We start from the raw sequence: 27,904 nt of genomic DNA, 5'->3' as shown, positions 1-27,904 counted from the left end.
TTTGTGGCTTTTCCATTTGTTTTTTATTACAATATTTAGAAATCTCATACTTGAAAGATGGCTCAATTATATCAGCGGCTTTATGGAGCAAAGACAGAAAGTAAACACAGAAAGTATAAACACAAATTTGCATTTGGTTTGTGTGCACAACCTGCTGCTGAAGTCCTCATCAGACACCTGCACGTCGGTGCTGCTTGTGTTGTCAATTTCTGCTTTGTTAGGGTAGCTGAGGGCTCCGGAACTCTTACAAAGGGTCGTCGGGTCCAGTGTCCACATCTAAGCATCTCTATATGACGTACTAAAGAATGATAAGAAATTATAGCAGCACCATTTTGATTAGTCCAAATGTTTTCAAGGTTGGAAATCAATCTTGATTCAGTGAAAAGAAGTTTGAGACAAATAGAAAACACTTAGGAAATGACTGAAGTGAGTTCTTCCTTCTCATTTACCTTAGAAACTATTTCTAATGTAAATGATTGGATCTCTCCAGTTAGAGGCAGAGCTTGGCAGGATGTTTAAAAAGCCAAGATCCAGCCCTAAGCTGCCTCCAGAAGCTTCACTTTAGCCCAAAGACCCAAATAGGTTTAAAGTGAGAGGGTGGAGAAGACCGTCCATACAGATGGTAACCAGTAGAAACATGGTGTGGCCATACCCACACTGGACAGAATGGACCATAGGTCCAAACTGTTGGAAGAGGCAAAGAAGGGCATTAGATATTGAAAAAAGAGTCAATTCATCAAGAAGATAATTATAATCATAAAGGATAAAATACAAACAGATACTCTAAAAAGCATATATGCACATGTGCACCAAACAACAGACCTCTAAATCTTTTAGGCAAACATTAACATATTGAAGGGAAACACAAATGGTGCCACAGTACTATTTGGAGGCATCAGCACTCCACTATCAGTAGTGGATGGAGAACGTCTAGACAGAAGGTCCACAAGGTCATACAGAACTTTAACAACACTGTTAATCAATGACCTACCTGCAACAGGCAGGCATAGCACACTCTACCCAACAGCAGCAGAATACAGATTCTTCTCAAATCCATATGAAACATTTCTTAGGACAGACCATGTTTTAGGGCACAAACAACTTTCAATAAATTTTAAAAGACTGAAATCATATAAAATATCTTTTCTGATCACAAAGGGTGAAGTAGAATCAAAAACAAAGTAAAACTGGAAAATTCACAAATATGTGGAAAATAAAGAAATGCTCTTAAACAAGCTTAATGGATCATAGAAGTAATCACAAGGGAGTACAGAAAATAGAGACAAGTGAAAGTGAAAACAATATAAAAAGATTTATGGTGTGCAACAAAAGCGGTGCTCAGAGGGAAATTTATAGCAATAAATGTGTATGTTTAAAAAGAAGAAAGATCTCAAATTAGTAACCTAAGTTTACACTGCAAGCAAGTGGAAAAAGAAGAGCAAACTGAACAAAAGCTAGTAGAAGACAGGAAATAAATATTATAGATAAATGAAACAGAAAAAAGAAAAACAATAGTAATTAAACCAAAAGTTGGTTCTTTGAATAGATCAACAAAAACGACAAACTTTTAGTTATAATGATAAAGAGAAAAGAAAGGTGAAATATCCCCAAGATTGCTAGAACTCATACAGCAATTTGGTAGCGTGGCAGGATACAAAATCAATGCCCAGAAGTCAGTGGCATTTCTATACACTAACAATGAGACTGAAGAAAGAGAAATTAAGGAGTCAATCCCATTTACAATTGCACCCAAAAGCATAAGATACCTAGGAATAAGCCTAACCAAAGAGGAAAAGGATCTATACCCTAAAAACTATAGAACACTTCTGAAAGAAATTGAGGAAGACACAAAGAGATGGAAAAATATTCCATGCTCATGGATTGGCAAAATTAATATTGTGAAAATGTCAATGTTACCCAGGGCAATTTACACATTTAATGCAATCCCTATCAAAATACCATAGACTTTCTTCAGAGAGTTAGAACAAATTATTTTAAGATTTGTGCGGAATCAGAAAAGACCCCGAATAGCCAGGGGAATTTTAAAAAAGAAAACCATAGCTGGGGGCATCACAATGCCAGATTTCAGGTTGTACTACAAAGCTGTGGTCATCAAGACAGTGGGGTACTGGCACAAAAACAGACCCATAGATCAATGGAACAGAACAGAGAACCCAGAAGTGGACCCTGAACTTTATGGTCAACTAATATTCGATAAAGGAGGAAAGACTATCCACTGGAAGAAAGACAGCCTCTTCAATAAATGGTGCTAGGAAAATTGGACATCCACATGCAGATGAATGAAACTAGACCACTCTCCTGCACCATACACAAAGATAAACTCAAAATGGATGAAAGATCTAAATGTGAGACAAGATTCCATCAAAATCCTAGAGGAGAACACAGGCAACACCCTTTTTGAACTCGGCCACAGTAACTTCTTGCAAGATACATCCACGAAGGCAAAAGAAACAAAAGCAAAAATGAACTATTGGGACTTCATCAAGATAAGAAGCTTTTGCACAGCGAAGGATACAGTCAACAAAACTAAAAGACAACCTACAGAATGGGAGAAGATATTTGCAAATGATGTATCAGGTAAAGGGATAGTTTCCAAGATCTATAAAAAACTTATTAAACTCAACACCAAAGAAACAAACAATCCAATCATGAAATGGGCAAAAGACATGAACAGAAATCTCACAGAGGAAGACATGGCCAACATGCACATGAGAAAATGCTCTGCATCACTTGTCATCAGGGAAATACAAATCAAAACCACAATGAGATACCACCTCACACCAGTGAGAATGGGGAAAATTAACAAGGCAGGAAACCACAAATGTTGGAGAGGATGTGGAGAAAAGGGAGCCTTCTTGCACTGTTGGTGGGAATGTGAAATGGTGCAGCCACTCTGGAAAACTGTGTGAAGGTTCCTCAAAGAGTTAAAAATAGATCTGCCCTATGATCCAGCAATTGCACTGTTGGGGATTTATCCCAAAGATTCAGATGCAATGAAACGCCGGGACACCTGCACCCCGATGTTTCTAGCAGCATGTCCACAATAGCCAAACTGTGGAAGGAGCCTCGGTGTCAGTCGAAAGATGAATGGATAAAAAAGATGTGGTTTATGTATACAATGGAATATTACTCAGCCATTGAAATGACAAATACCCACCATTTACTTCAACGTGGATGGAACTGGAGGGTATTATGCTGAGTGAAGTAAGTCAATCGGAGAAGGACAAACAGTGTATGTTCTCATTCATTTGGGGAATATAAATAATAGTGAAAGGGAATATAAGGGAAGGGAGAAGAAATGTGTGGGAAATATCAGAAAGGGAGACAGAACATAAAGACTCCTAACTCTGGGAAACGAACTAGGGGTGGTGGAAGGGGAGGAGGGCTGGGGGTGGGGGTGAATAGGTGATGGGCACTGAGGGGGGCACTTGACGGGATGAGCACTGGGTGTTATTCTGTATGTTGCCAAATTGAACACCAATAAAAATGAATTTATTATAAAAAAAGAATGGTGAAAATAGTAAAAATAAAAAATTAGTAGTAACATTACTATTATACAGAACTGAAAAGAAATGTAAGAAAATAAACCAACATGTGCCTCCCAAATTACATAACCTAGAAGAAATGAAAAAATTCTTAGAAAACACAAATTACCAAACTGGTTTAATAAGAAATAGAAAGAAGAAATGGAAAATTTGAAGAGATTTACAAAAAGCAAAGGTTGCATCTGTTTGGAAAACTAACATATCATGAAAGAAAAATTTGCAACTAGATGTCTTCACTGGTGAATTCTACCAAGCATTTAAAGAAGAATTAACACTCATCTTTCTGAAACTATTCTAAAAAAGAGAAGAGTAACCATTTCATAACTCATTATAAGAGGGAAGCATTATTTTGATATCAATGCTACTTTACAAGTAAAGTATCATCAAATATCCCTACAATCCCTCATGAATATAGATCCAAAAACCTTTAATGAAATAGTAGCATATTCAACCTTGTATTAAAAGGATTATATGCTATGAACACGCGGGGTTTATCACAGGAATAGAAGAGTGGTACAATATACAAAATTCAATCAGTGTAACATACCACATTGATAGAATGAAGTGGACAAACCACATGGTCATCTCAGTTGGTGCAGGAAATGCATTTGCCAGATTCCAACAGCCTTTCATAAGAAACCCAGAAAATTAGGAACAGACGGGAACTTCTACAATGTGATAAAGGCCATAGGGGAAAACCCACACACAACCAATGTCATACTCCACAGTAAAAAACTGAACTTTTCCCCTAAGATCAGGAACAAGGGAAAGATGCCTGGTTTCACCACTTTAATTCAACATAGTACTGGAAGTTCTAGTTAGAGCAATTAGGCAATTAAAGGAAATAAAAAGCAACCAAATAAGAAAGGAATAAGTAAAAACATTTCCAATATGCACGTATGATTCTATTTATAGAAAATGCATAAGTATCCACAGAAAACTACTAGAGTTAATAATTCAACAAAGTTTCAGGGCACAGCATCAACACACATTAGTGAGCTGTGTTTCTGTAACCAGCAATAAACAATCAAAAAAGGAAATAACATCTGCAGAATACCTGGAAATTAATTTAACCAAGAAGTGAAAGATTTTTACATGAAAACTACAAACACTGCTGAAACAAATTGAAGACTCAAATAAATGGAGAGACTTCTCATGTTCATGGATTGGAAAACTTAATACTGTAAAGATGTCATAACAATCTTTATTTATTTATTTAAAAGATTTTATTTATTCATGAGAGACACAGAGAGAAGGCAGAGACATAGGCAGAGGGAGAAGCAGGCTCTCCGCAGGGAGACCTTTGTGGGACTCATCCCGGAACTTCGGGATCACACCCTCAGCCAAAGGCAGAGGCTCAACTACCGAGCCACCCAGAGGTCCCGAAACAATCTTTAAAAAGAACGAAGTTGAAGGATTCTCACTTCTTGAGTTCAAAACTGTACTAGTAAGCTACAGTAATTATAACAGTGTGGTCCTGGCATAAGGATACACATCTAGACCAACTGAATAGAACTGAGAGTCTGGAAATAAACTCATACAATTATGACCAACTGACTTTTGACAAAGGTGGCAAAACCATTAAAGGAGAGAAGGACATTCTTTGCAACAAATGGTGCCAGGACAACTGGACATTCACATGCACAGGTGTGAAGCTGGATCCCTATGTCATGCCATATACAAAAAAAATATTTTTAGATATTATGTATTTATTCATGAGAGACAGAGAGAGGCAGAGACACAGGCAGAGGGAGAAGCAGGCTCCATGCAGGCAGCTGGATGTGGGACTGTGGCATCACGCTCTGAGCCAAAGGCAGGTGCTCAACTGCTGAGCCACCCTGGTGTCCCCATATACAAAAATTAATTCAAAATGGATCAATGATCTAAATATAAGAGCTGGAACAATAAAACTCTTAAAAGAGAACATAAAGGTTAAGTCTTCATGACCTTGGATTTGGCAAGGGATTCTTATATATGACACCAAGAACATGAGTAACAACAACAAAAGATAAACTAGATTTCTTAGAAATTAAAGGCTTTTGTGCACCAAAGACATTATCCACAAAGTGTAAGGATAATCTATAGGATGGGAGAAAGTAGTTGCAAATCATAAATTAGATGAGGCTTTAGATCCAGGACACATATAAAGAACTCTTAGAGCTCAACAACAAAAAAGAAAACCAAACAAGAATAGTCAGAGTACTTGGATAGATATTTCTCCAAAGAAAATTTACAAATGATTAAGAAATATATGAAGAGGGGCTCAACACCATGTCATTAGGGAAATGCAAATCGAAACCATAATGAGGTACCACTTCACAACTACGAGAATGGATTAAATTTGTCTTTAAAAATAGAAAGTAACAGGGGCTAGCAAGGGTGTGGCAAAATCGGAACCTTTGTGCATTGCTTGTAGGACTGTAAATGGTTCCACTTTGGAAAAGATCAGAAGTTCCTCATAAGTTTAAATATGTAATTACCATATGATCCTGTAATTCCACTCCTAGATATATACTGTACCATGGTCTGAATTATGATCCCCCAGAATTCATATATGGAAGCCCTAACCCTCAATATGTATTTGGAGTCGGTATTTAGGGAGGTAATTAATATTAAATGAGGACATAGGGGTGGGGCCCAATTTGGAGGACAAAGGATGTGTGGTCTTTTAAGAAGGGTAAGAGAAAGAGATCCCTCTCTGAACAAGAAGAGGTCACGTGTGCACACAGTGAGATGGCAGCTGCCGACAAGGCAAGAAAAGAGGCTTCAGAATGAAACCAATCTTGCTGGCACCCTGATCTTAGAATTCCGGGGCTCCAGAACCATGAGAAATAAATGTGTTGTAAGCCACCCAGTCAGTAGTAATTTGTGATAGCAGCCTGAGCGGACGAAGGCATCCAAGAGAACAGAACTCTGGTGCTCCTGTAAGTCCACGTATAAGCATGTTTACAGCAGCACTAGTCATGTAGCTAAAAGGTGGAAACCCCCCAAACATCTATCAATGAATGAATGGATAAACAAACTGTGGGATATACATACAATGGAACATTATTCAGTCCTAAAAGGAAATGAAGTATTTCTTACTGGAATAAATCTTGAAAACATTATGCTAAGAGAAGCCAGACATAAAAGGTCACAGTATATGATTCCATTTATGTGAAATATCCAGGATACGTAAATCCATAGACAGAATGCAGATTAGAATTTTCCAGGAGCTGAAGGGAGAGGGTACAGGGGAACACTGTTTGATGAGCAAGGGGTTTTACTTTTGAGTGATGGAAATATTCTAGAACTAGACGGCAGTGATAGTTGCACAGCATTGTGATCGTACTAAACGGGGCTGCGTCGTTTACTTTAAGAGGGTGAGTTTTATGTTATGTAAGTTTCACCTCGATAAAATATTTAAAAAAAGATCCAGGGGTGGTGTTCCCTGTCTTAGTCAGGATGGAATGAACTTTAAGGAGCAGGTGGTTCTAAGCATGCGAGGGTGGGTGGCCGTGGATGGCGCTGGCACCCTGCCTGAGCGCTCCTGGCTGCTTTGGGAGTTGATGGGTAAACCTGCCCTTCCCCTGGAGCATTGCCTTGCCACCTCAGCAGCCACTTTGCCTTGGAGGCCGGGCGCCATCCCCTCCTCGCCCTCCGCCTCCCACACTTGCTAACTGCCGCAAAAAGCACCCCCCCCCCCTCAAGTGGGACCAACTCTGCGGGGCAGTTTGTCCTCTACAGCTTCCCTGGGGCAGGGGACACAGAAGCTGGCCTCCTATCCTCTCCTGCTCCCCTCTCCACTCTAGGGAACTTGATGCAAGATGGTAACATAATTTTATGAATTTTATGGTATTTGAATAACTCAATAAAGCCATTGTGTTAAAAAATACTTATTAGTCATCTACAACACCAAAGGGTTTTTTGTTTTTTTTTTGGATTTTTTTTTTTTTTTTTTTTTTAAGATTTTGTTTATTTGACAGAGAGGTGAGAGAGCACAAGCAGGGGGAAGGGGCAGAGGGAGAGGGAGAAGCAGGCTGCCTGCTGAGCAGGGATCCCATCTCAGGACTGTGGGATCATGACCTGAACTGAAGGTAGGCAGACACTTCCCCAACTGAGCCACCCAGATGCTCCCCCCGCTCCCCGCACCCCCCCCCCCCCCCCCCCGCCCCCAATAGTTTTTAAAAGCTCAGGGTAACACATTCCTCAAAATCTCAGGTCAAGTTATATCTTTTTCATTGAAATTATTAAGTATTAGTAATTTAAAGGCAAATAAGATTTGTTTTTGTTTCTTGTTCTTTCCAAATACTCATTCTTTTTAAAACACTAAATTCCAGGGCTCAGTGTGTTAAGCGTCTGCCTTCAGCTCAGGTCATGATCTTGGGGTCCTGAGATTGAGCCCCATGTCAGACTCCCTGCTCAGTGGAGAGTCTGTTTCTCCCTTTGCCTTTCCCCCTGCTTATGCTATCTTTCTAATAAATAAAATCTTAAAAAAAAAAAGCAAAATTCCATTGCAATGGTTTCTATTACAGCAAAGCTGACCCAGTTGCCCTTGCCTCCCTCATTCATCTAACTGATGGTCACAAGTTCTTTTGTGGCTTTTTGCTCAGTGAGATCCAGACCCATAAGCATGCACAAACATGCAATGTTTATGTTAATTCAAACTTTACTATAAAAATGAAAACACCAGAAACGATGATGCACAAGATGATCATACACACTAGTGAACACGTGTTGGAGGGAAGTGGGAAAGGCAGTAGGGCAGCCCTTCCCCCTGCCCCATGAAGCAGTACCCACCACAGTCCTAAAAAAAAAAAAAGGCAGGAAAGTATCATCTGCTGATGTCGGAGCTTTAAAGGGAAGCTCTTCTTACAATCTAGATGGGTGTGCTCCGTGGTACTGGCAAGGGTGGCAGGACTTGTCACCTGTTTCCCTGGGCTGTACCAGCAAACCTGTCCTATGATCTAGGCCTCAGTGGACCAGTGAGACACGGGTGCCCAGAAGAGCTCCTGAAAAGGCTGGGGGATCAAAACCATTTCTAAAAAAAGTTGGTTGGGAGACTAAAGAGGAAAAAGAATGGATGCCCCACAAATCTGTAGGGGTGGGAATAGGGGCCATCAGGGATTAGAAATCATTCCCTTGGTGGAAAGGCAATGAATAAGCCCTGAGGTCAGTTCTGGGAGAGAAAACACACCTCCATTTCCTTTTATTTGAGACACACAAAGTTCTTCCCTGCCTCTGTGCAGCCTGGGGAGGCTTAGGCTATTGATCCCTAATTTTGCTTCAGGGTTTGCTGCTCTCAGGATCTCTCACACCTGTCGAGGGTGCTTGCTGCTGCAGACTCCCCCCACTCCCCCCATCCCTGGGCGCAGAGGAGGGACAGCTGTGGAAAGGACAGGAATCACGGGCCAGGGCAGTGGGGGAGGGAGACGGTGAGGGGGATGGCCTGCAACAATGCTTCTGTTCATAGCTAGAGGGCGGCCGAGTGGAGGGTATTCTGAAGGATACCCCCCTCCCCAAAGTCCATGCAAAGAGGCTTGCTTCTCTGACTCAGGAAGGGGAGGGGCTCTCCGTGCTGCCACGCTGCTCTTGGTCTGGTGCATCCTCCTCCTTCTGCTCCAAATCAAAGTTCTGTGGACAAGGCTGTGGGTGAGGCCTGGCTCTGAATCTGCCCAGTGTGGCTCTGGCACTTCCAGGGGCGCAGACACTACGAGCATGTGCCGCCTGCCAGGCCCAGCAGGAGCCGCTCTACTGGCTTACATTCCACATCCCTCTGCAGAGAGGCTGTCTTCTTTAGCCCACCCAACATTTTGGCCTGACCTACCTCAAGCTCCTGCAAAACCTCGTCCATGAAGTCCTGGGAGTTGTGTTTGTAAGACACAGCTAATCGAATCGCGTCATTGAAGAGCTGGGGATAGGGTGAGGTGGCGGGGAGAAGACACGGCTGTGGGTCCCTGTGCCCTGTTCTGGTCCTGTGTCCACACAACACTCCACCCCTAAAGTCAGCAAGGTCACCTCTCAATTCACCTTCTCCCAATCAATGTACTTTCTCTCACCAAGCCCAGGCCCATCACCTCCACTGTCAGAACAATGATCCTTTCCTATCACCCCTGGCTCTGGCTTGCCCACTCACGCCCCTGCAGCAACGCCTGTCCTCCCCACTGTCCCTGCAGCCAGCCCTCCTCTTAGTAGCTTCCCTGATCCCTTGACCACTTGGCCTTCCCTAAGCTCTGCAGTCCACCATTACCTTCACAACATTGGTACCATCAGCAGCTGAGACAAAGTACAGGGGGAGGGAGAACTTCCTGGCAAAACTGAAGCTCTTTTGGGTCATCTTTATGTCTGCTGTAGAGAGAAGGGAGGACACTGGCCTGTCATCAAGGGAAAGGGAGAGGGTTTTGCAGAGTGGGTCACTAGAGACAATTCCAGAAAGTTGGACAGACTGGGACAATCAGGGGACATGTCCTAGGAAGAGTTCATGGAACAGGGAACTGTGTCTTGGGAAGAGGGAAGATTGGCTTAGTTGGCATCTTTACTGGAAAGAGACTGATGGCAAGCAAATAAGGGCTGTAATTTTGGGGGAAGGACAGATCATTGAAGGTTTACTGTCCCAGGAATAGAGGAATAAACATGTGGTGGTGGGTCCCCCATGGACTGTGGACACCCAGATGCAGGGATGACCCCACCATCAATTTTATTGGCCACCAGGATGCATGGGATCTCTGGCCTGAACTCCCGAAGCTCCGTATACCAGGTGCTCAGGTTCTTGTAGGTTACCTTCCTCTGCACATCAAACACCTGCAACGAACAGAGGAAGGAAAACAGCTTAGGTGTGTCAGGGTCTGCATACCACCCACACCTGACACACACACAAGCAGCTGGGTGGCTTTGGGGCTGCCCTTCTCAGGGAAGCCCCCAGAACCTCCAGACCCAAAAGTGGTTTTTAATGTTTACTTGTTTTATTATCTTGCCACCTAATCCTGTGTACCTATTTCTTTTTTTTCTAAGGAATTTATTTGAGAGCGAGCAAGAGAGAGAGCATGATTGGGGGGAGGGGACAGAGGGAGGAGCAGACTCCTCACAGAGCAGGGAATCTGATGTGAGACTCAATCCCGGAGCCCTGGGATCATGACCTGAGCTGAAGGCAGACACTTCATAGACTGAGCTACCCACGTGCCCCTGTGTACCTATTTTAATCGAGATGTATCATAGTACTAATCAATATAGTCTGTTACAAATTGTAATTTTTTTCTTAGCCTATTATTGCTTAAACTGTGTCTTAAAATTCCTTTGTGGGTCCCCGAGGTGGCTTAGTCAGTTGGTTGAGCAACCAACTCTTGGTTTTGGCTCAGGTCACGATCTGCAGGTTGTGAGGACAAGCCTTGCACCGGGCCCCATGCACAGTGTAGAGTCTGCCTGAGAGTCTCCCTCTGCCCTTCCCCTATCTCGCATGCACATGCTCTAAAATCAATCAATCAATCAATCTTTAAAAAATTGCTGTTAGAATTTCAAGTGCTTCTAAAGTTTCTATGTAGTTACTATTGGTGTACCTTTTTTTTTTATTTTTTAAAGATTTTACTTATTCATCTGAGAGACACTGCAAGCAGGGAGACGGGGAGAGGGAGAAACTCCTGCAGACTCCACACTGAGAACAGCCCGATGTGGGGATCCATCTGACCACCTGAGAGCATGACCTGAGCTGCAATCAACTGACTGAGCCACCCAGGCACCCACCATCAATGTGCTTTTAATTTTAAACTTTTGTTTAATCTGTTGTTCATTTTGTATTTTAAACGTTTTTAAAAGTAATTTTAATCTATTATTCTTATTTTGAGGTGGTTGACATCTTTATTGCTTTGGAGTTGGGCGGGTGGCTTCCTCTTCCCCAGCAGGGGATCCTAGCTACGCAGGATGGCGCTGGCCCTGCGAGTGGCCAAGGTGCACACATCTGGGCGATGCTTGTTCTTGCACATCTGCCCGGTGCTGCAGAAAGTGGTTTGCATGCAGGAGGTGGCGAGTTGTCACCAGCTGGATCTCCACCTCCCAAGCACCATTACACCTTGTCTTCGGGTGCCAGCTCCACGCCGCAGTCTTGAGGCGAACTGGACCCTTGAAGGGAAGCAGCTGCGAGCCCTCAGGATACTAAGGCTCAGTGCTGGACGTCTGCTTCATCCTCTTGATCAGGAAGCTAGAGCAGTTCTGCATGACCATCCACTGCAGGAGGGTGGACATGGTAGCAGCTCCTCTTACTACAGTGGCCGGAGTTGGAAAGACTATCTTTTATTATCTTGTAGCTTGTAAGTTGATTAACATTTTATGATTTATAGTTTTTATCTGCTTTGAAATATTAGCCATAAGCATGAGCACTACAGACTCAGGGCAGGGGAGGCCAGAAGTCCTGAGATGCCTGGAATTATTGCTGCAAGGATGGGGTCCTTCAAACCCCTGGTGGGAGCTCCTTAAAAGCTAGCCTCCTGCTTCTAAGCCATCCTCTGGGATGGGCTCACATCACAGGCCCAAACTGCCCAGCACAACAGTGGATCATGGTGGACAGCCCTGTAACCTGTTAGAGTAGCTGCTCTTCCTTCTGAACCACCCAGTCCTTCATGGGAGCAAATGGACCTTACCCAGCACCAGGGGCTTGCCCTGGGTTTGGGTTAGCAGCTGTCACGGCTGAGGCAGCAGGAGGTCCACCTAGGAGGCTCTTCCACGGTACACCCAGGCCCCATTTCAACAAATGACCATGTTGTCTTGAGTTCCCTATAAAGCACACTTGTAATGAATCTTCTGGAATCTGCTTCACATCAGGCTGCCTCCTATGATCATCATCAGTCACCTGGTCTTTCATGCAGGTCTGATTTCCTGAGCTACTTCTGTTTGTTTTGAGAGCTGAGGAAGTGCTGGCTGGGGAGCATTAATGAGGAGCATCCCCATTAGGGTTTCAAAGTGGACAGTGGGACGACAGTCCCAACTCCCTCTGGGACTATCAGATCCCCTAAGGTCACCACAAGGTAAGCACTTTCTACCTGCCAGGCCCCATGCAGCAGACAGCTGCACATACAGGCATGTAGGAATGCTGGCAGGACAGACACCCCCAGGCGTCATTTGGACCCTCAGAAGAGTGTCCTAATGGAGCCAATGGAGAAGTTACTCCCTCCTGCCTTGGAGGGAGAATGGAGGTAAGCTCATTACTCCAAATGCCAGTGCAGAACTGAGACAGACATGGCCGGCTCTCCCTGGTTCTCCAGGGTCAGAGACAGTTGCCTAAGTGAGCCTCCAGATGAGGCACTGCCCTGCACTGCCGCCATGTGCCCTACCCAGTCAGCTTCTCGTTCTGTCCTCTTATAGGTACCAATATTACAATTTGGAAAATTTCAAGAGATTTTATGTTAAGGATTAGTGGAGTCTATGAATGGAGCCAGGGCTCTGGGCAGGAGGCCCTCAGGACATAGGCTTGCACAGCTCTCCTGTGCTTCTCTGCTTCTCCCTTGGGTATTGTTATGACACTTCTGACCCTGTAGCTATGGGGAACCCCTAAAGACTGTGTTCTAGACAGCACAGAGGAGAAGGGCTGGTTTGGAAGCAGCATCAGGTGACAGTCGAGGGGGCCTTGGGAGCCTATCTGGGTAGGTGGCTCCATCAGGGAAGGACTATATTTACCTCTTAGATGCCATGCCTGATGCTGAGGCCCTGGATGTGCTTCACCCCCTGGATGGGGGTTCCTCATCCAGCTCCACTTGAAGAGAAGCTCACTTGGGCATGTTCTCACTGAGAAACCACCCCAGGCTGCCCTGATGCCCTCTCTCCCAGTACCCAGCCTCGGTGAGGGCTCAGCACTGCTGGGTGACCCGTCAAGCTTGCCCAGAGCCTTTGATCACTGCCCAGCTGGTTTCATACCATGATGCAGGCATGGGCCTTGTAGTAGTAGGAGGCGTGCATGCTCTGGAACCGCTCTTGGCCTGCTGTGTCCCAAAAGTCTGCAACATAAACACAACTCTGTCTGATGGGGCTGGAGGGCAGAGAGACCCAGACACCCTGATTTTCTCTGTGCTGACCTCTGTGCAGAAACACAACATGTGGGGGAAGACACGGAGGAACAAGACCATACAGCTCACATATATGTGTCTTTAGGACACAATGCACCTGGGTGTGCCATGGGGGGTCTGTGTATGCCTGTGTGCCTGGGGGTGGGTAAGAGGGAAACATATGGCCAGGCCAGGAGGAGGGAGAGTGCAGACAGGAAGTCCCAAAAGGGAGAAGGTAGGTTTCCCCGCCCCTGCCCACAAGATGCAAGGCCCTCCAAGGTTGAAACTAGGCTGACTTCCCACGTGTGTGGACCACAGATGATAGATAGGCACAGCCAGGCAGAATGCGTGGCCTAGCCAAGCAGGAGGTGGTAGTGTCATACAAAGTCAAAACCTTTTGTGGAAGATAATACTCAGACTACAGTTGTTATTTCTTTACACTGGCTATATTAGAATACCAGGTCAGAGAGCTGGAACTGAGGCCTGTGTGCCTCCTCGCCCCTCCCTGGCCTCTGGGCTCTCAGGGTCCTCCCTATCAACCCTCCTCTCCGCTGGGGGTTTCATTTCTTCCCTGTCTGACTCTCTCCCACAGACTTCTCTACCCTCCCCACCCCTCCCCCTTGAAAGTCCATGGTCCAGCCATGTGCTGCTCACCTACAAGGATGGTCTTGCCGTCCACCGTGGCCGTGTGCTTGTACAGGGTCAGGGCGTATGTGGACAGCTGCTGTGGCCGACTGCATTCACGTTAAGGAATAGAGATGAACAAAAAGGAAGGCATGGAAGGTACTTGGTGGGGGAGGGCACTGGTGTGATGAAACTGGCCCTCTTCTTTTCTTTCTGGAGTTCTTTATAAATTGAATGAATGTTGCAGGCAGAGGATCAGCTTTAAGTATCACTGGCACAAACTCTGTGGAAAGGCAAGGGGCAGGAAAATCTGGGGGTGTGTCCTGGCCCTCTAAGTAACAGGGACAACATGGAATGGAACTTTACAGAGAAGCCGTCATAAACAGCATGTTGTTGGAAAATGCAACCATGGGTGCCCCAGCCCCTTTATGGATTGGGCTCCTGGAGGCCAGAGAGGAAACCCAGCCTTAGGCAGCACCATGATCATCTGGGGGGAAAAGCCTCCACAAGCCAGACAGCTGACAGGCTGTTTATGAACTGCCTGTGTGAAACCCTGACAAAGAGCCTGGGGAACGAGACTTCCTGAAGCTGCAGAGCACAGGGTGGTTTCATCAGCAAGCTGGGAGGATACAGGCAGGGGAGGGCAAAAGAACACTTGGTATGAGGTGAAGCAAGATACACTCAGATTCCACCTTGGGGGGCTGGGGGCCAGGGTCCAGGGCCCAGGGCAGGGAGTGGGGCCCCTCCAGGGCTCTCTTCTGCCATGGTTCCCAGTAGATTCACCTGGGAAGCCTTTTAAATCCATCCTGGTTGCCAGGGAGTGTCTCACTCCAAACCTAGACAATGTGGACAATCCACGGGAAGAGGGAGCAGCTCCTGATTTACAAAGTTCATTCATACCAGAGAATTTTAAGATATTAGCCCAAGTTTTGAGGTCAGAGAGGTTAAATTACTTGCCCAAGGCCAGAGCTACCAAGAAGGAGGAGGTGGAGTTTGAATCCAGGCATGTGATCAAGTGCTGGTAGCCGACCTACTGTCTTCCTGATATAAAGCAAATGCAAATATGAGTAAGCTCCGAATACACAGCATCAGTTATGTGTGCTGCCAGCTGGTAAGGAGCAAGTATGCATGAAACCTGTGCATTCACTCACCTATCCCTCCTCCCTGGACCACTGGAGCAAAGGGGTAAACAGTGAGGCTGAGCTGGCACGATGGAGAAAGGGCACAGGAACGAGGAACAACCCGTGAAGGATACAATCCATCCATGAGAAACCTCTCCATAAGTCTGTAAGAACAGTGCGTAAGGTGGTCAGGTACATCTTCCAACCTCCCTCCTCCTTGCCCCACAGCATCAACCTGTCCAGGCTAACGACCTAGGGCCAACTGCACCCACCCCCTATGTCACTCCACAGCCAGAATTTCCCTTTGGGAACTGCCCTCCAACCCTCTTCCTGACTCCTAACACCAGCACATATGCAAGAAAATTAAATAAAAGGCATCCGAAAGATGGAAGTAAAATTATTTTTCTTCATAGATAATTTTATAGAAAACTCTAAAGAGTCCACAAAGAAAGTAATAGAGCTAATGAATTCAGCAAAGTTGGAAGATATAAAATCCACACTCAAAAATAAGTTGTATTTCTATACACTGGCAATGAGCAATATGGAAAGGAAATTTAACCAATGAGACATAATACTTGTACACTAGAACTATAAAACCCTGTGGAAAGAAATCAAACAAGACCTAAATAAATGGAAAAACATCAGTCCTTATGGATTAGAAGGCTCACTGTTGTTAGATAGATAACCTTGCCCAAAGCAAAGTCCCTAGCCCCTTTATGGATTGGGCTCCTGGAGGCCAGAGAGGAAACCCAGCCTTAGGCAGCACCATGATCATCCAGGGGGAAAAGCCTCCACAAGCCAGACAGCTGTCCACAGACTCAACCTAATCCTTATACAAGTCCCAAAGACATTTTTGCAGAAATAACACATCTCAAAATTCATATGGGATTTTTTAAAAAGAGTTTATTTATTTATGAGAGGCAGAGACACAGGCAGACAGAGAAGCAGGCTCCATGCAGGGAGCCCAACGCGAGATTCAATCCAGGGACTCCAGGATCACGCCCTGGGTGGAAGGCAAGGGCCCAACCGCTAAGCCACCCAGGCATCTCAATTCATATGGAATTTCAAGGGATCCTAAGTAGCCAGAACAATCTTGTGAGAGAGTAACAAAATTGAGGAAATCACATTTCCCTGAGGTCAAGACTTCATACAAAGCTACAATACTCAACAGTGTGGTACTGGCATAAATATGGACATACAGACCAATTGAATAGAGCTCAGAACGAAACCCTCACAAATGGTCAAATGATTTCTGACAAGGGTGCCAAAGACCATTCAATGGGAAAGGAAGAGTCTCTTAAATGATGTTATGAAAAGTGGACATTCCCACGCCAAAGAATGAAGGTGGATCCCTTCCCTCACACCATATACAAAAGTTACCTCAAAATGAATCAGACCTAAACTTAAGAGCTGAAACTATAAAACTTTTAGAATATAAGATCAAATCTTCATGATAATCCCATAAGATCAGATACTTAGACCAATGGAACAGAACAGAGAGCCCACAAATAAACCCAAGCATATATGGTCAAATATTTGACCAGAAATAAACCGAGAATACACAATGGAGAAAGGATGATCTCTTCAATAAATGGTGTTAAGAAAAATAGAAATCCATGTACAAAAGAATGAAACTGGATCTCTATCTTACATCATTCACCAAAAATGATCACCAAAATAAGCCTAGTTAACAGCCATCACCAAACATAGCTATAGAATTTTTTTTTCTTGTGATGAGAACTTCCAGATTACTCTCTTAGCAACTTTCAGATATGCAGGACAGTTAATATTGCTATTAACTATAGTCACCAGGTCACACATTACATTCCTACAACTTACTTATTTAAACTGGAAGTTTGTTCCTTTTGACCCCCTTCACTCCCAACCCTGCCGGCACCTCTGGCAGCCACCCACCTGTTGTATCTATGAGCTTACATCTTTCCTCCTCCTCCTCCTCCTTTTTCTTCTTCTTCTTCTCCTTCTTCTTCTTCTTTTTTTTTTTTAAAGATTCCATGTATATGTAAGATCATACAGTATTTCTCTTTTTCTGACTCATTTCACTTCAAATAATACCCTCAAGATCCATCTTGTCACAAATGGCAGGATTTCCTTCTTTTTAAAAGGCTGAATAATATTCCATGGCACAGAGACATGGGAGGTGTTGGTCAAAGGCTACAAACTTATAAGATGGATAAGTTCTGAGGACCTAATGCACAGCACACTGACTACAGTTAACAACACTGCATCATGTCCTTGAAAGCTGCTAGGAGATTAAATCTTCAGTGTTTGTCACATACCCACACACAAAAAAGATAACTACGTGAAGTGATGGATGTGTTAACAAATCTTACTGTGGCAATCATTTTGCACGTATGTAGGTATGTTAAATCATGGCATACACCTTAACAATCTCAAATATCAATTACATCTCAATAAAAGCTCAACATTTTTAATTTTTTAACAATTTAATTTATTAAAATTAAATGTTTCCGTTCATCAAAATACACCAGTAAAGGAGTGAAAAGCCACACACTGGAAGAAGGTTCAGAACGTCTGAAGATATTCCTACAAGTCAATCATAAAAAGATAATTCAGTAAAAATAGGCAACTGATTTAAACACCCATCTCACAAAAGAGGAGTTCCAATGGCCAATAAGCACCAACAAGTGCCAATAAGTGGAAAGGTGCTCTACAAAATTAGTCATCATTATAGAAAGTCTTAAATATAATCTATCTCTCTCTGAATAGTCAACCTTGATAAATGTGCTGTCATAATGTTTGCTTACTGTTTTCTTTCCCTGCTTGATCTATTGATGATTGAGAGAAACACCTATTCTGAACTTGGTCAGTAATCCAGTTAAAAAATTATTCAGACTTGGTCACTCCTCTGCTCGAACCATCTCCTGTTTTCCCATTTTTTCAGTTCTAAGCCTCCTCAGATACCCAGCCCGCCCTCCCTTTTGCTCTCTCCTCTCACATTACCTTCCTGCTGCTCCCTCTCTGTTCTAGCCACTAGCCAGTTCCTCTAGCTGAAATGCTCCTCCTCATGCATGGCTTCTTCCCTTGCCTTCTTCAAATTTTTGCTCAACTGTCACTGTCACAAACAGGGCTGCCCTAAACATTCTCTTTAGACTACAACTGTTAAGGGCCACTCCTTATCCCTCTATAAATTGAATACATTCTAGCCATGATTTTATACTTCTCTGGTTTAAACTGTAGCTTCCCTCGTACAAGGGTGATAGATTCTATTTACAATGAACAAGAAACAGCATCCATATTATAAAGAAATAACAGATGGGGGATGCCTGGGTGGCTCAGCGGTTGAGCATCTGCCTTCGGCCCAGGGCATGATCCTGGAGTCCCGGGATCAAGTCCCACATGGGACTCCCTGCATGGAGCCTGCTTCTCTCTCTGCCTATGTCTCTGCCTCTCTCTCTGTCTCTCATGAATAAATAATAAATAAAATCTTAAAACAAAAAAAGAAATAACAGATGGAAGTAGGAACATCACCCAATGAAAGTACTGCTGCCAGAGATTCAGAGGCCCTGAAACAGAGCTATGCTTAGACCCTGCCTTGGGAGGTCATGTGCTTATGAAGTGGAGGAGGAAAGCAGAGTCCAAGAGACTCATCTCAACAGAGTGGGCAGTGAAAGAGTGATGGTCTCTCTACCCTCTTGTCTCAGAAGCATGTGAAGTGTCACAGGTGCCAGAGCCCCCTCTGGGAGCCCCTTTCACCAGGCATCCAGCGCATCTTCTCCTGGCCCTTGGGGATAAGGAGGCATGGGACCAGGCAGGCTGTGTATCCCCCACTTATTAATCTCTCCTACTCAACTCCAGTTTGTGCTTATGCCATACATGGCCCTAGCACGGTGTGCATCTTTGCCCTCTTTTGCACAACAGAGGACAGTGATCAAGGGGAAAATGACATCCTAAAAGCCATCACCCAAAAAAGGCAATGCATCTAAAGTTAACCATTCTGTTTTTGAACAAAGATTTGTATTTATTAATTTTCTTTATCAGGTCAAACTAGTGGCTGACAGGAAGATAAAACTAGGACCCAATGAAGACACACCTTGGGGTCACTTAGAAAACACTGTGAAGTAACCCTTGTTACCCTACCACCTCACCCACACGACGGGAGGCCAGGAGCTTAAGTGGCTGAGTCAGGGTGCAAACCATATCTGGAGCTAACCTCTCTTAAGGAGCAGGTCAGGAAAGGCCATTTTTCGTTGTTGTCCTAAGCGAGGCTGGTAAGAAACCAGCACCAGAACTTGGGGTTGGGCAGTGCTGCTGAGCAGGCAGGCCACCGTGAGCCTCACCACAAGCCAGGCTCTCCAAAGCTCCCCTCTGCTAAGGAAGTTGCCAGCTTGCTCTCCACCTGCCTGCTGTTCCTGCTCCCTGTTTGCTGGGAAACAGGCAGTGTTATTTACTGTGCAATCTCCTCAAACGACAACACTCACCCTCATTTCATTGTACAGACATGTTGCAGAGGATGGTCAAAGCAATTTTAACATGCTGAACTAGACCTGCAGCATTTGCGTATGGAGTGGGGTGGAGAGAATGTGAATTCCCGAGGATGGCTTAGAATCCAGCAAAGCCCCTGGAATCCAAGGGTAATTAATGAACAAAGAAGCTGGAAGACAAGGTGGATCTGGAGCAGCTAGGACACAGGACTTGAGCGGATGTCTGGTCTACCCTCCTGCTGAGAAGTCAGAGGGGACATGTGGGATCCGCCAGCACTCAGAGCCCGCCTTCAGCTCCTCAGCTGGGGAGTCCCTGACTGGGCACATGGGCACTGGAGTCGGTTAAGAGTCAGACTATGCCCCAGCTGACCAGTCAGTCCTCATTTCCTTCCACTCTGCTTCATCTTGGAGAGCTCCTCTGAGAGGGTATCTGCACCACCTCTAATCAATCAGTCACCAGTCTCCATTCCCACTCACAGACTCTCGGCCCACATGGAACATGCAAGACCCCCCAGTTCTCACCACCTCACCCTGGACTGCTTCAGTAGTCTCCAGGGTAACTGGGCCAATATCTGCTTCCAGGACTCAGGGAAAAGCTCTATGTACTCAGTCCTTGTGACTGGCTGCCCCCTCCCCCAACACACACGGCTGCTGCTGTGATCCCCTTTGTCCCCCCACCCCATATACCTGAGCTCCAGCCAAGAAGGCTCCCTTATCACCCCCTATAGAAGCCATGCTCCTCTGTGCCACCCCAACCTGCTCTGGGCCTAGTCTTTCTTCCCTCAGCTCCCAACATACTTGGACTTGCCCACAGCGCTGTCCCCTAGGCAGATGATCTTCACGTTGTCATCAGCATCGTATTTCTCTTGGTCGAGCTCACAGGGTTTGGCTCTGTCGCTGGCCATTGGCTCCTGCCTGCTGAGCCTGGGGTAGTTGTGTGCGTGTTGGGTATTGTCCCCGTCTGGGAAAATCAAGAAGAGGCTGTTGTTAAAGAGTTGAGAAATCTCCTCAACCAAATCTATTTTTTCCTCTTCCTGGATAGGAGAAAGAAGGAGCTGATGAAAGAAAGGCCTGAGGACACACTTACATCCTTCTCTATTCACCACCAGCCTGGTAGCCACTTGCTGGACTGTGGGGCTGTAATCTTGTCCCCATTCAAATTCTCTTCGGGTGGTTTACCCTGTGTCATCTCCTTAAAGCAGCTATGTTCAGGGCCACACCTCCCATTCCCACGTGGAAAGACAGTACATGGGCATGTACAAGCTGTACATGGGCAAGCTTTCTCACCCGTAGAACAGGACAAGAAGTAGTCCCCATGTCACACAATCAATGTGACAGCACTCTGTAGGCCTGAGCTTTCCTCACTGAACAGACTCCACAGCCAAAGACATCTTATATGCATTCCTGATCACCTACCTCACACCTCCACCTCCCCTTGACTTTCCTCCCTGCTGCCATCACTGGCTGCCTCTTTCTCTCTCCATGTGGGTATTCTCTAGGGTTAATCTCTACTAGTTTCCAGTATCTCCTAAATAGCGATGATGCCAAATCTGTACCTTTACTGACACTGCTTCCCTTGGCAGCGGGCTCAGTTAGGCAATTCCAACCAGATTTGAACTAATCAATTGTGCTACAACAGACAAATAACATGAAAAAATACTTAATTCCTGCCCACCCTAAACATTAGTCTTTACATTCTTCGTCTGTACAAGACACCAGCAGCCATCTGGTGCCCACACCTGCTGAGATCTCTAGGTCTGATCTCTCTTCACTGCCAAGTATAACTTTTCAAACTATAGTAAGAATGTGCAATAGCCCAGACTCTGAGCTAATCAGGCACAGAGAAATGCCGCCTTCAGGCTGCTGCTGAGCTTTCGCCATGAGCAGACCTTGTGCTGGCTTCGGAGGAAAGGAGACACGAGGCGCACAGAGGCTACTGCGGAAAGAGCGGTGATGGGCCGTTGCCCGCCCGGCCCAGTGGAAACTGCCAGCACAAGCCACTGCTCGCTGGCTGCAGCACTGCTGTGCCTCCGCTACCCTCGGCCTCAGGAGGAGCCCCGGGGAGGGGCAGGTGCTTGCGGAGCACCGTGAGGGGCTGCCCCTTCCGCCTCCTCCCCGGAGCGGGCTAATCTGTCCCAAGGCCGGGCCCAGAGCCATCACTGCAAGCTCGGGGACCTGCCACGGTGGCCGCCGTCCGCGCCATCCGCTGCGCAAGCTCTGCCGTCCAACCAGCATTCCCGGGGCACTCCGCACATCAGGGAACCAACCTTGCCGGTCAGGCTGGGCCGCCGTCGCCCTCGCACGGCAGCGTGGACTCCACGGCCCGTCCTTCTCCCGCCCCGGGCCCAGGGCCGGCGGATCCCAACGCTGGGTCGGCCGCCTGGGGAAACAAGGGAAGACCGGGACGCCGCAGGTTGGCCCGGGTGGCCATTCCCCCGCCCGGCCCCCGGTCCCCGCCCATCCCCGTCCAGGTCCCCCCCCTCCCCCCCGTCCCCGTCCACCTCGGACCCCGCAGGCAGCCGCGGCTCACTCGGCCAGGCCGCCGCTTCCGGCTCGGTCAGCGTCCTCGCAGCTGCTACGCAACGGCGCAAGGACCCGGAGGAGAGCTGCCCGAGCAAAGCCTGAAGGACCCCTCGGGGCGCGGGTGGCTAGCGCGGTGCCGGGGGCAACCCGGCAGGTGACCGCGCTCTCCACCCGGGTTGGGTCGGCGGTGTCCGCCAGAGGGCGGGTGGGTCTGCGGGGCGTCAGCGGAGGGCGGGAGTCCGCGGAGGGCGGGAGGTCGCGAGGGCGGGGGAGTCCGGAGCAAAGGGGAGGGGCGGTGGACGCGGCGGGCACGGGGTGCGGGAGAGAAGGAGAGGTGCGCGGTGTCCCGGAGGGCAGGTTCGGACATGGTGGGGGGTGGGGGGGGTCGGGCAAGGTGAGGCCCAGGTGGGATTAGACGTTAGGTGTTAGGGTAGGGGTTAGGAATAAAGGTTAAGGATAGGGTTAGAGTTAGGATGATAAACTAGGGTTAGGAGCTGCGGTTGGGGGTTGGGTTACGGAATAAAATTAGGGTTAGGGTTTAGGAATTAGGGGTTAGAGAAGGGATTAGATATTAGGGGTACGTTTAAGATTGGAGGAAAGGAATGGGGATAGGGATTAGAGTTAGAGTGAGGGTTACGGGTTAGAGGTTAGGCTTAGAGGTAGGATTAGGGTTAGCGGTTAGGGGTTATTGTTAAGGAAAAAAATTAGACGTAATACTAAAGGTTAGCGGTTCGGTTTAGGGATAGAGGGTAACGAGGCGTTAGGCTAGTGTTTAGGGTTAGGGTATAGGGTTAAGGGGTTACGATTAAAACATGGGTTAGTGTTCAGTGTTGGATTTTAGGGATTAGGGTTAAGGCAAGGGTTGGGATAGAGGTTAGGGGTTATGATTAGGGTTTAGAGTTAGGGTTTAGGGTTAGGGGTTAGATTAGAGTTAGGGTTGGGGTTAAGGCTAGGGTTAGGGCTATACAGTGAGGGTTAGGGGTTAGTTGGGTAGCGTTACGGTTAGGTTCGAGAGTTAAGGTTAGGAGTTAGGGTTAGGGGTTAGGGTTAAGGTTAGGGGTTAGGGTTAGGGATTAGGGTTAGGGATTAGGGTTAGGGGTTAGGGTTAGAGGTTAGTGTTAGTGATAGGGTTAGAGTTAGGGGTTAGGGTTAGAGGGTTAGGGTTAGGGTTAGGTTTTAGGGTTAGGGTAAGGGGTTAAGGGTTAGGGTTAGGGGTTAGGGTTATGGGTAGGGTTGTTAGGGTTGTTAGGGTGAGGGGTATTGTGGTTAGGGTTAGGGTTAAGTTGTTAGGGTAAGGGTTAGGTTGTTAGGGTTAGGGTTAGATTTTTTAGGGTTGGGCTTAGGGTTGTTAGGGTTAGGGATAGGGTTAGGTTTGGGTTGTTACGGTTAGGGTTAGGGTCAGGGTTAGGGATAAGGGTTAGGTTTTAGGGTAAGGGGTTAGCATTAGGGTTAGGGTTACGGTTTAGGGTTCGGGTTTGGCTTAGGGTTAGGTGTTAGGGTTAGGGTTTAGGGTTTGGGTTAGCGTTAGTGATAGGGTTAGGGTTAGGGGTTAGGGTTAGGGTTAGAGGGTTAGGGTTAGGGTTTGGTTTTTTGATTTGCATCAGGGTTAGTGTTAGTGTTATGATTAGGGATGGGATTAGGGGTTAGGGTTAGGGTTAGGGATTAGCGTTAGGGTTAGGGGTTAGTGTTAGTGTTATAGTTAGGGTTAGGTGTTAGGGTTAGGGTTAGGGGTTATGTTTAGGGGTTAGGGTTAGGGTTAGGGGTTAGGATTAGGAGTTAGGGTTAGGTGTTATGGTTTAGGGGTTAGGGTTAGGCATACCTGGTTTGGGTTAGGGTTCGGGGTTAGGGTCCTGGGTTAGGGTTAGGGTTAGGGTTAGGGGTTAGGGATAGGGTTAGGGGTTAGGGGTTATGGTTAGGATTAGGGTCAAGGTGTTTAGTGTTAGAGGGTTAGAGTTTGGGTTAAGGTTAGGTTTGTTAGGGTTAGGGTGTTTAGGGTTAGGCTTAGGGTTGTTAGGGTTAGGGTTGTTAGGGTTAGGGGGTTAGGGTTAGGGGTAGGTTTAGGGGTAGCATAAGGGTTTGGTTTTAGGGGTTAGTGTTAAGTTTAGAGTTAGTTATTAGGGTTAGGAGTTAGGGTTAGTGTTATGGTTAGATTTAGGGGTTAGGGTTAGTTTTATGGTTAGGTTTTGGTGTTAGGGTTAGGGTTAATGATAGGGGTTAGGGTTAGGGTTCGTTTAGGGTTAGGGTTAGGATTGGGTTAAGGTTAGGATTAGGAGTCAGGTTTAGGGTTAGGGTTAGTGCTAGGGTTAGGATTAGGGTTGGTTTAGGGTTAGGGTTAGGAGTTACGGGTGATGTTAGGGTTACGTGGTTAGGTTTGGAGGTTAGGGTTAGGTTTAGGGGTTAGTGTTATCATTAGGGTAGGGGTGAGCGTTAGGGTTAGGGTTAGCGGTAGGGCTCGGCGTAGGTTAGGGTGGTGTTAGGGTTAGCCTTAGGGTCAGGGTTAGGGTTAGGGTTAGGTTTAGGGCTTAGCGTAAGGGTTATGGTTAAGGGGTTAGGGTTGGAATTACGGTTAGGGTTAGGCATTAGGGTTAGTTTTAGGTTAGGTTTAGGTGTTAGGGTTTGGGTTCGGGATAGGGGTTTGGTTTAGGGGTAGGGGTAGGGATTAAGGCTAGGGTTAGTGGTTAGGCAGAGGGTTAGGGGTTAGGGTTAGCGTTAGGTGTTAGGGTTCGGTTTAGGGGTTAGGGTTAGTGTTAGGTCTTAGGGTGAGGGGTTAGGGTTTGAGTTAGGGTTAGGAGTTAGGGTTTGGTTTTGGGGTTAGGGTTAGTTAGGGTTAGTGTTAGGTGTTAGGGTTAAGGTTAGGGGTTAGGGTTAAGGTTAAGGGTAGGTGTTAGGGTTAGGTGTTAGGGTTAGGGTTAGGGTTAGTTGTTAGGGTTAGGGTTAGGTGTTAGGGTTAGGGTTAGGGGTTAGGGTTAGGTGTTTGGGTTAATGTTAGGGTTAGGGTTTAGGGTTAGAGTTTGCGGGTTAGGGTTAGTGTTTAGGGTTAGTGTTAGGACTAGTGTTAGATGGTTACTGTTAGGGTTAAACTGTTATGGTTAGGGTTAGAGTTAGGTTTGCTAGGGTTAGTGTTAGGGTTATGGTTAGGGTTAGGTGTTACGGTTAGGGTTAGGGGTTAGGGTTAGGGTTTAGGGGTACATTTAGGGGTTAGTGTTAGGGTTAGGGTTAAGGTTAGGGGTTAGGGTTAGGGTTAGGGGTTACGGATATGGTTCGGCGTTAGTTTAGTGTTAGTGTTAGTGTTAGGGGTTAGATTTAGGGTTAGTGTTAGGGGTTAGGGTTAGGTGTTAGGTTTAGGGTTAAGGGTTAGGTTAGTTGTTAGGATTAGTGTTGGGTGTTAGGGTTAAGGTTAGGGGTTAGGGTTTAGGGTTTAGGTTAGGGGTAGGTGTTAGGGTTAGGTGTTAGTGTCAGTGTTAGGGGTTAGGGTTAGTTGTTAGGTTAGGTGTTAGTGTTAGGGTTAGGGGTTAGGGTTAATGGTGTTTGGGTTAATGTTATGGTTAGGTTTTAGGGTTAGAGTTTGCAGGTTAGGGTTAGTGTTTAGGGTTAGGGTTAGGACTAGTGTGAGAAGGTTAGTGTTAGGTTTAAATGGTTATGGTTAGGGTTAGGGTTAGGTGTTACGGTTAGGGCTAGGGTTTAGGGTTGCATTTAGGGGTTAGGGTTAAGGTTAGGGGTTAGGGTTAGGTTTAGGGGTTATGGATATGGTTCAGCGTTAGTTTAGGGTTAGTGTTAGGGTTAGGGGTTAGATTTAGGGTTAGTGTTAGGGGTTAGGGTTTGGGTTAGGTTTAGGGTAGGGTGTTAGGGTTAGGTGTTAGGTTTAGGGTTAGGGTTTAGGGTTAGTTGTTAGGGTTAGGGTTTCGGTTAGGGTTAGGTGTTAGGTTTAGGGTTAGGGGTTAGGATGTGGGTGAGGGTTAGGGTGAGAGTTAAGGGTTAGGGTTAGGTTTATGTTTAGGGTTTAGGGTTAGTGTTGGGTTAGGGTTAGGGTTAGGAGTTAGTGGTAGGGTTAGGTGTTAGGGTTAGGTGGTAGGGTTAGTGTTAGGTGTTAGGGTTAGTTGATAGGGTTAGGTGTTAGGTTTAGGATTAGTGGTTAAGGTTAGGATTAGTTGTTTGGGTTAGTGTTAGGGTTAGGGTTTAGGGTTAGAGTTTGGCTGTTAGGGTTAGGGTTAGGGGTTAGATTTAGGGTTAGTGTTAGGGTTTAGGGTTGGGTTAGGGTTAGGGATTAGGTTTAGGGTTAGGGTTAGTGTTGAGGTTTAGTGTTAGGGTTCGGGGTTAGGGTTAGGGTTAGGGGTTAGGGTTTGGGTTAGGGTAAGGGTTAGTGTTTGGGTTGTTAGGGTTGTTAGGGTTAGGGTGTTTAGGGTTAGGGTTAGGGTTGTTAGGGTTAGTGTTAGGAGTTAGGGGTAGGGTTAGTGTTAGGTGGTTAGGTTTAGGGGTTAGGGTTAGGTGTGGGGTTTAGTGTTAGCGTAAGGGTTAGGGGTGAGCGTTAGGGTTAGGGTTTAGGGTTAGCGTTAGGGTTAGTTTTAGGGTTAGGCGTTAGGGTTAGGGTTGTTAGGGTTAGGGTGTTTAGGTTAGGGTTAGGGTTGTTATTGTTAGCATTAGGGTTAGGGTTGTTAAGGTTAGGCCTAGGGTTTTTAGGTTTAGAGTTAGGGTTAGGGTTGTTAGGGTTAGGGTTAGGGTTGTTAGTGTTAGCGGGTTAGGGTTAGAGGGATAGGGTTAGGGTTATGGGGTTAGTGTTAGGGTTAGGTGTAGGGTTAGTGTAATGGTTAGGGTTTAGGGGTTAGGGTTAGGGTTTGTTTTTACGGTTATTTGTTAGGCTTAGTGTTAGGGGTTAGGGTTAGGTGTTAGGGTTAGGTGTTATGGTTATGGTTAGGGGTTAGGGTTAGGGTTAGGTGTTTGGGATAGTATTAGGGTTAGGGTTTAGGGTTAGAGTTTGTGGTTTAGGGTTAGGGTTTAGTGTGAGGGTTAGGGTTAGTGTTAGAGGGTTAGTGTTAGTGTTAGAGGGTTAGGGTTAGGGTTAGGTTTTTAGGGTTAGGGTTATGGTTAGGGTTAGGTGTTATGGTTACATTAGAGTTTAGGATATGTTTAGGGGTTAGGGTTAGGGTTAGGTTTAAGGTTAGGGGTTAGGGTTAGGGTTAGAGTTAGAGGTTATGGTTGGGTTTCGGCATTAGTGTTAGGGTTAGCGGTTAGATTTAGGTTTAGTGTTAGGGGTTAGGGTTAGGGTTAGGGATTACATTTAGGGTTAGTGTTAGTGTTTGAGGTTTAGTGTTAGGGTTAGTGTTAGGGGATAGGGTTAGTGTTAGTGTTAGGGGTTAGTGTTTTGGTTAGGGTTAGGGATAGGGTTAGGGTTAGGGTTAGGCTTAGCTGGTTAGGGTTAGGTGTTAGGGTTAGTGTTAGGGGTTAGTGTTTTGGTTAGGGTTAGGTGTTAGGGTTATGGTTAGGGGTTAAGGTTAGGGTGAGGGTAAGAGTTAAGGGTGAGGGATAGGGATAGGTTTAGGGTCAGGGTTTAGGGTTAGGGTTAGTGTTGGGTTAGTGTTAGTGTTAGGGTTAGGGTGGGTTAG

At 46.0% G+C, this 27,904-nt stretch overlaps 1 protein-coding gene and 2 long non-coding RNA genes across 11 annotated transcripts in view; 1 reads left to right on the top strand and 2 right to left on the bottom strand.

The window, feature by feature from the left end:
- Window positions 1–22,419, bottom strand: RABL2B (RAB, member of RAS oncogene family like 2B). Of its 9 annotated transcripts, none has more exons than XR_012039020.1 (10): window positions 22,283–22,413; window positions 22,049–22,161; window positions 20,580–20,742; window positions 15,453–15,482; window positions 14,228–14,307; window positions 13,446–13,525; window positions 10,235–10,346; window positions 9,796–9,893; window positions 9,373–9,544; window positions 1–298 (listed from the first exon to the last, which is right to left on the bottom strand). XR_012039020.1 is itself a non-coding variant. In XM_072843357.1 (10 exons), the coding sequence occupies exons 3-10, from the start codon at window positions 20,684–20,686 to the stop codon at window positions 287–289; spliced, it is 603 nt and encodes a 200-aa protein (XP_072699458.1). In that variant the 5' UTR covers window positions 20,687–20,742; window positions 22,049–22,161; window positions 22,290–22,419; the 3' UTR covers window positions 1–286. The 9 variants fall into 9 exon arrangements, 6 of the variants coding, with proteins under 6 accessions (XP_072699458.1, XP_072699457.1, XP_072699454.1 ...); XM_072843357.1 differs by having other exon boundaries at window positions 9,373–9,456; window positions 22,290–22,419; XM_072843356.1 differs by having other exon boundaries at window positions 9,373–9,456; window positions 22,283–22,412.
- On the bottom strand, window positions 11,371–13,439 carry LOC140642586 (uncharacterized). The gene is made up of 2 exons (XR_012039029.1): window positions 13,209–13,439; window positions 11,371–11,762 (listed from the first exon to the last, which is right to left on the bottom strand). It is a non-coding gene; the product is annotated as an uncharacterized lncRNA (long non-coding RNA).
- A 174-nt stretch (window positions 22,420–22,593) lies between the features above and the next one.
- Window positions 22,594–27,904, top strand: part of LOC140642583 (uncharacterized) — a 45,446-nt gene continuing 40,135 nt past the window's right edge. The window contains exon 1 of the long non-coding RNA XR_012039025.1: window positions 22,594–22,661. This is a non-coding gene — a long non-coding RNA (uncharacterized lncRNA). The remainder of the gene's footprint in view (window positions 22,662–27,904) is intronic.

Source organism: Canis lupus, chromosome 11 (genome assembly GCF_048164855.1).
Source record: "Canis lupus baileyi chromosome 11, mCanLup2.hap1, whole genome shotgun sequence".
Lineage (NCBI taxonomy): Eukaryota > Metazoa > Chordata > Mammalia > Carnivora > Canidae > Canis > Canis lupus.
The sequence above is the reverse complement of the archived record's forward strand: the minus strand, read 5'-3'. Positions and strand labels throughout refer to the sequence as shown.

Coding starts and splice junctions, on each gene's coding strand:
- RABL2B (XM_072843353.1), bottom strand. CDS start 20,686: ATGGCCAGCGACAGAGCCAAACCCTGTGAGCTCGACCAAGAGAAATAC. Junction 13,526..14,227: donor CGGCAAGACCATCCTTGTAG/GTGAGCAGCACA, acceptor TTTATGTTGCAG/ACTTTTGGGACACAGCAGGC. Junction 9,180..9,372: donor AGGTTTTGCAGGAGCTTGAG/GTAGGTCAGGCC, acceptor CCTTGTCCACAG/AACTTTGATTTGGAGCAGAA.